This window comes from Protobothrops mucrosquamatus, unplaced genomic scaffold (assembly GCF_001527695.2).
Source record: "Protobothrops mucrosquamatus isolate PMUCROS unplaced genomic scaffold, P.Mucros_1.0 scaffold2794, whole genome shotgun sequence".
Classification (NCBI taxonomy): domain Eukaryota; kingdom Metazoa; phylum Chordata; class Lepidosauria; order Squamata; family Viperidae; genus Protobothrops; species Protobothrops mucrosquamatus.
In genome coordinates, this window is record NW_015388831.1 from 75,584 (window position 1) to 82,605 (window position 7,022).

At 37.0% G+C, this 7,022-nt stretch overlaps 1 protein-coding gene across 2 annotated transcripts in view; it reads left to right on the top strand.

The window, feature by feature from the left end:
• Nucleotides 1–7,022, top strand: part of TNIK (TRAF2 and NCK interacting kinase) — a 132,748-nt gene that overhangs the window by 31,799 nt on the left and 93,927 nt on the right. For both annotated transcript variants that reach the window (XM_015825764.1, XM_015825765.1), the window contains exons 6-7: nt 879–933; nt 4,095–4,173. In XM_015825764.1, coding sequence (XP_015681250.1) covers nt 879–933; nt 4,095–4,173 — 134 coding nt within the window. The remainder of the gene's footprint in view (nt 1–878; nt 934–4,094; nt 4,174–7,022) is intronic.

Sequence of the window (7,022 nt, forward strand, 5' to 3'; positions counted from 1 at the left end):
GGGAACTAATATCTACAGTACATATAAAGATTCATATAATGCTATGAAAGTTTGGTATGACTGAAGAAACATAAAAGGCAATTGTTTGCAGTGGGAATGGATTTAGGGACAAGAATCAATAGTAGACAAATACATGTAGGTTGAATACTATTTGAAAATAAACATCTTGTGATAAGTTTTAAATCACAAAACAAATATATAAAGGAAGAGTGAATAGATTGAGAGATAGAGAATATCTAAGAAGGTTGTATTATCATGGAAGAAGTAAGAATGGTTTATAAGATCAGAAAAATATAGAAAGATCTAGTACTGTAAATAGTATTAGTGTAAACTAGACTTCGTTTAATTTCCTTTTAATTTCTGCCTCAATTTCTTTTTACTTATTATTTCTTACTCTATTGTTACACCTTGCATAATAGAGTGATAGGTGTGTATGTATATATATAAAGCTATAAGTCTGAAAGTTATCTAAATTAGGGAAGATAGGATTAAGAGTTGACCAGTATTTGAGGAAATAAGAAAAGCGGAGCTAATATTTTACTCTTGCGAAAATATTAATTTTTCAAATATTTAGTTCCTATCGATAGAGAACCACATTGGATTATACAGCTTCAGTGTACTAAAGTAGCACAGTGTTTTGGTTTGGGTTTCTTTTAATTTATCCGGTGCTCCTGTCTGACAGTGGAAAGAACATAAAAATGGGTTTATGAAAGGTCCAAGTCTACTGAACTTGAGGAATCAAAAGTTCATGAATTTATTCAGACACTTTTTGAGGAAATGTACAGATATAAGGTGCCAAGAAGTCCTTCCTATATAGTAGTAACTCTCATATGTGGTACATCACTGAAAGTTTTGTTACTTTTGGTTGTTTCTTTCAGAGTGATTTGTGGTCTTTAGGGATAACAGCCATCGAAATGGCAGAAGGAGCTCCCCGTGAGTATATTTGATTTTTGTGCTTTATCATACTTTGGATTGCTGCTTGTTAAAATTCATTATGCAGCAGTAGAAATTCCAGTTCAGTATGATATGCTGTATGCAAATATTCCCTAAGTAAAGATTTGTTGAATAAAGTGATGAGTTCAGAAACTAACGTTTGGCTTTATGTAGACTCAAAGCACACATATAGACCAGATTGTCATGATATGACACCTCTCAGAGTTTTCTCAAATGGTTAGATAGATGGCAAATAAATTTGATAATAATAATAACAACATAAGGCACCTGCCATATAACACCCCAGACTTAACAACTGTTGATAAGAAAGACAAAAAAAAAAGTCTGGATTGTGGACGTGGCAGTACCTGGAGACAGAAGAATAGAAGAGAAAGATAACAAAACACATAGACCTGCAAGTATAAATAGGGTTAGTGTAGCAAAAGTAAGCAAAGGTAGTACCAGTGGTAATAGCCGCCTTGGGTGAAATCCCAAACAACTGGAGCACCACTTGAATACCATCGGCATTGACAAATTCACCATCTGTCAATTGCAAAAGACAGCTTTACTTAGAAAAAGCTTAATCCTGCAATACTTCTAATACCACCAAACATCCACATCCCAGATCCTTGGGAAGGACTCAATAAGTGGATAAAAATGCCAACTCCAGTCTGAACATCTGGTTGACTGTGCGACAAACCATAATACAGTACATTGAGTTTTTGGCTAGATTTATTGATAGTCTTATACCAAGTAGACCATAATGAGATATTAAAATATGCACTAGGAGATGAGCTCAATTTCTTCTCCTTCTCCTTTCCGACATATTAAACTTTCCTTTAATTATTAGTTCCATTTCTTGTATATATCCATATAGCTGATATAACAAAGCAACTAAAAGAGTTACTGATAAATTCTTCATTCGAATTGTATCTTTGACATGAAATTGTTGGATGGCTGGATATTTAAACCAATGTTAACTTTGCATAACAAGAATTTAATAATAAAACAACATTAAAAGTAGAAGATATAAATGTTGCATCAGTTAAAACATTTCAGTATCAAAAATTAAAATTCAACTCCTGTTTAATTTTGAGAACAGAAGACTGAAGGGAATGAGAGAGAGGACAAGTCCTCTTCAAGTATCTAGTGGAGTGTCAACATTGAAGAAGGTCATGGTTTTCTGTTGTCTTGGTGGGTAGCATACAGAATAATGGATTTAAGTTAGAGGAAGGCAGATTCCAGCTGAATGTTAATAAAAAGCTTCTAGCAGAGCAGTTTGAAAGTGGTTACCTAGGGAATTACTGGAATCATAAACTTGGCAGCCATCTGTTGGGGATGCTTAAATTCCTGTACCGAGCAGGGAATTGGATTCAGTGACCTAAATAACCCTTTTCAACTTCATGATTCTAAGCAAGGGTTTCTCTTTAACTACATAGAAAAACTTGCAACAGCCGACATTAATGGCAACAAACTATGGGAAGAATGATCTTACCTTAGAAAGTATTAAGACACAAATTGATGACTGGGTTCCCATATCATATTGAGCTATAATTAAACCATTTTTTCTTGAATAAACCACAATATACACACACAACACACTGAGCCTCTGTGGGTCACAAACCTCAGATGCGAGATGTATACAATGTGCTAAGCAATAAACAAGCAAAGCATTTTGTTTATTTATATGACTGCCCAACTGTTATGATCTTGATTCTTGGTGGTCTACATTAATAAAGCTAAAAAAAACCTGAAATTAAAGCCAGCAATGTCAACAAAAATGCCAAAAATTGACAATTCCTATCACAATAAGGCTTATCAATATACATTTCTCAAAAATGGACTCTTCTATTCTACCCAAAGTCCAGGACAAAAGCCAAGTTTTTAACATCTTCCCTAAAAGGTAATAGATTCAGGGCCAATTGAATTTCGGGGAAGGGGAGGAGAGATAGATGTACTCAGTGCTTTTTTTGTAAAAAAAAAAAAAAAAAAAAAAAAAAGGTCCCGGAACTCACACACGTCATACAACCTGCCTTGCCTACCCTACAAGGTTCCATCCAAAAAAGGTGCCAGAACTCTGTTCTGGGCGTTCTGTGACAAAAAAAAGCCCTAAATGTGTACTCCTCCCAGCATGAGACTGTCATAGCTCATTGACAAGTGCAACCAATGTCATTTTGGCTAGAACTCAGGTTAAAAGGACTCCAAATAATCCATTTCCTTTGGCCTTTTCAAGCAGATGACCACTTTGTCAACAACCTTCCCTAAAAGGGGAAAGTTGGAGACAGGATGAAAACTGTCCAGCTTTGTTGGATCCTGCAATAACGTCTTGAAGAGGAAGAGGAAGACCACCATATCCTTAAGAGCTGGTGGAACTACCTACTCCCTTGAAGATGTATTTACCACAATGTGAATCCAACCATGCAAATCCTCCCCTGAGGTCTTAAACAATTAGGAAAAACATGAATCTAAAGTACAAAATGGTCACACTGATCACCAGAAGGACCTTGTCCACTTCCATAGAACTAGCATGTTCAAACTCATCCAAGGTAACCAGTTAAGACTGTGTTCTCAGTCAGCACCATTGGAATTGCATAGGCAGATTCCAACTTCCAAGAAGTCTGAATGACTTCTCCAACTTTTCAAGCTTCTCCTTATTCAGGGTTGACCAGATTGTCCTGAGGAAGGCATTAGCTGGCTTGCAGTGGATGCAATAAGAGCAGTGAAATAATTATATTTTACCACTTTTACTGTCACAAGTTAGTCCTCAGGAAGGACACACAGAAACATTCTTCATCTTTTTCCTGTGGCCTTCCAGACATCCTTCTGCTGTTTTTTCATTCAGAGATCTTTTGAAAAATAGGAGGACTCCTGGAATCCACAAGCAGAGAGAGTCCATACAGAGGCAATCTGATCAAAGCCCAAAAAAGCTATGATTAAGGCCTCAGAACATAGTTGATGCATAATCAGACTATGTACCAGAGCCTCAGAGATAACCTCACTTATGTTATGATCAAGTGGGCTCTATGAACCTAGTCACTAAATTTATCTTCCTTCATCGCATGCGAATTTTACCCTAGGATTCAATATCTTTACTAGGATGTTCTCTTTTTTCCATTACACTTGACAGTTTGTTTAATGCCTTCTTTTTTTTGGTTTCTCAGCCCTTTGTGATATGCATCCCATGAGAGCCTTGTTCCTCATTCCCCGAAACCCAGCCCCCAGGTTGAAATCAAAGAAGTGGTGAGTGTCTCTTTCTTCTACTCTCCCTATGTGCATGCTGTAAGAAGCCATTGTACTTCACTTGCTCTTTATCATCTGGAGCAATGAAATGCTTCTTGTTCAGTCTGGGACAATATGAGTGTATCTACAAGAGTTTGAATATCTTGTGGGAGTATAAACTTTTTCGTATTGGTATTGCAAACAATTGTCATAGATTGCTGAGCACTGATAAACAAGGCAAAAGGAGGATCCAAATTTTGGTCTAGTGGTTAAGGCAGAAACTAGGAGATTGTGAATTCTAGTCCTGCCTTAGACATAAAAGCCGGCTGGGTGACCGTAAGCTGGCCATTCTCTTTCAGCCCAACTCACTTCATAGGGTTGTTATGCTGGGGAAATATAGGAGGAGGAAGAAGTAATATGTTTGCTGTCTTGACTTATTTATAAAATTAACAAAGGCAGGATAATTAATCAATTAATGTGGTCCCAATCCACATCCACCCTTTGCTTGGTGGCTGCCAGTTAATCAATAAAAGCCATATCTTTTTATTACCTATTGAGACCTGGCTGTGCTTTTTCACTTTGACTGTAAGAAAAAATTAGATTCTTAGTCATACATTTACATGCATAAATTAATTAGGGGTTATAAATCTCTCAAGATACAGATTGAATTTGTGATTTTGCAATTCAAATTAAATTGATTAGTTTCATTGCAAAGATTTTATTGGACAAAAATGTCTTTTTGTACATGTGGAGTCCACTAAATCTTCAAATAGATTTGATTCTGTTTGATGGATCATCTTCCTTTGGCAGTTTGGCTCAAAGAGAGTAGTTTGATCAAATTACTTTATAATGGAATCTTCAAACTGAAGTTGTGCGTGGCTCTAATTTTGATCATGGTCTCAATCTCCACATTCCACGTCAGTAGATATAGATCCTGTTTAGATTTCTGCATCTTCTTGACATGGGTGAAAAAAGGGTACGATTAAAAAAAGTCATTCTAGAATTGGGCGATACCTACACTGAATTAAATAAGTCAGAAAGCAAATAGCATCATTTTTACATGTATTGCACTTCTGACATACATTAAAAATAAAGCTTCTATTGCATCTTCGTTGCTGCGATCTTGACTTTTTTTACCCACCTAACAGAATAATAGAGTTGGAAGGGACCTTGGAGGTCTTCTAGTCCAACCCCCTGCTCAGGCAGGAAATCCTATACCATTTCAGACAAATGGCTGTCCAGTCTCTTCTTAAAAGTTTTCAGTGTTGGAGCATTCACAACTTCTGGAGGCAGGTTGTTCCACTGATTAATTGTTCTAACTGTCAGGAGAAATTTCCTGACAGTTAGAACAATTAATCAGTGGAACAACCTGCCTCCAGAAGTTGTGAATGCTCCAACACTGGAAGTTTTTAAGAAGAGATTGAACAACCATTTGTTTGAAATGGTATGGGGTTTCCTATCTGAGCAAAGGGTTAGACTAGAAGACCTCCAAGGTCCTTTCAATTCAATTTCGCCGCTAGCACTAAGGACTCCACAGTTCAGCACGGAGCCACATGTATTTTCTTCTTTTGCAATAGTGGCAAATATCTGTATATTTTTTTCTTCTGTTGAATATCTCAGCTTAGCCGAAAACATTTCACACTATTTTTTGCAAGAAAGAAATGTGTGCATTTACACATAACTCTTCTGAAAGGCACTGGATACTTAAGAAAGGTACTTATGACTTATCAGTCTGAATTACTGATGAACATGACGTTGTAGTGCAGAAGGCCTGCTTCAGTGACCCCAAGTAACTCTTGCTGCTAGCAGCAAAAGAGAAAAGACAAGGGAGATAATCTGGCTATGCAAAGTAATCAGCAGAAGCTGGACAGCTGGGCATGCCAGATAAACACAGCTCTATATCTCCGATAATCCATCTCTCCTCCTTTGCCAGTAGGTCAGGAATGCTATTGTTTATTGTAAGCCACCCAGTGTCTTGTATATGAGATGGGCAACTACGGTATTTAAATCCAAACAAACAGATTTGCCCAAGTAGAAGCCGAGGAGGGAGAACCAAGCTGGGGATGAAGTAAAAGGTGAAATTAAAATCCATGCACAGTCTTGGTACAAAAGGAGCACCCTGTTTATTAATTCTGTCCTTTTGAAAATATTGACATAAACAGGTTTTGTGGTTAGCAGAAACCCCTATCCAGATTTTTTTTTTTTTTACATTTTTTCTTCTGTTTTCTTTAACAAAGCTCCATTGACATTTTTCTGCTCCTGAAAAGTTTTATTACACGGCTTCCTGAATTTGGTAATGAAGGAATTGGATACAGGGCAATTATTTCATTCGGTAATATGTGGGAAAAGGTATCACAGGACCCCTATGTTTATAATTTAAAAGTTATCTATGTGCTATAAAGTGGAAACCTGCTGTATTGGTAAGGTAAAATTGCAAAAAAGGATTTGGCTAATGTTGAATATATATCCTTCTTACAATTACAGTTGCCAGCATTCCCAATCTATCAGGAAGAGATCACCTCTTGTCAACCTGAATTGAAATTCAGTTTATTTCCATGCATACACGCATACACACACACACACACACACACACACACATTCTGTTATCTCAGCCAATTTGATAATTGGTGCTAACCGTTGTCTGAACTGTGTTTTGCAAGAATCACAGTTGCAACAGTGCCCAATCTTCATTGAGAAGGGACCCTGTGGTGGGTTGAGAACTAGTATATAACGTCCTGCACTAAACAGGGGTTGGATTTAACAGCCTGTAAAAGCAGCATGGGACATGGAGGAAATTCAAAGTTCCTTGCAGTACAGATAGTCCTCGATTTACGGCCACAGTTGTTACATGAATCACTGCAGTTATTAAG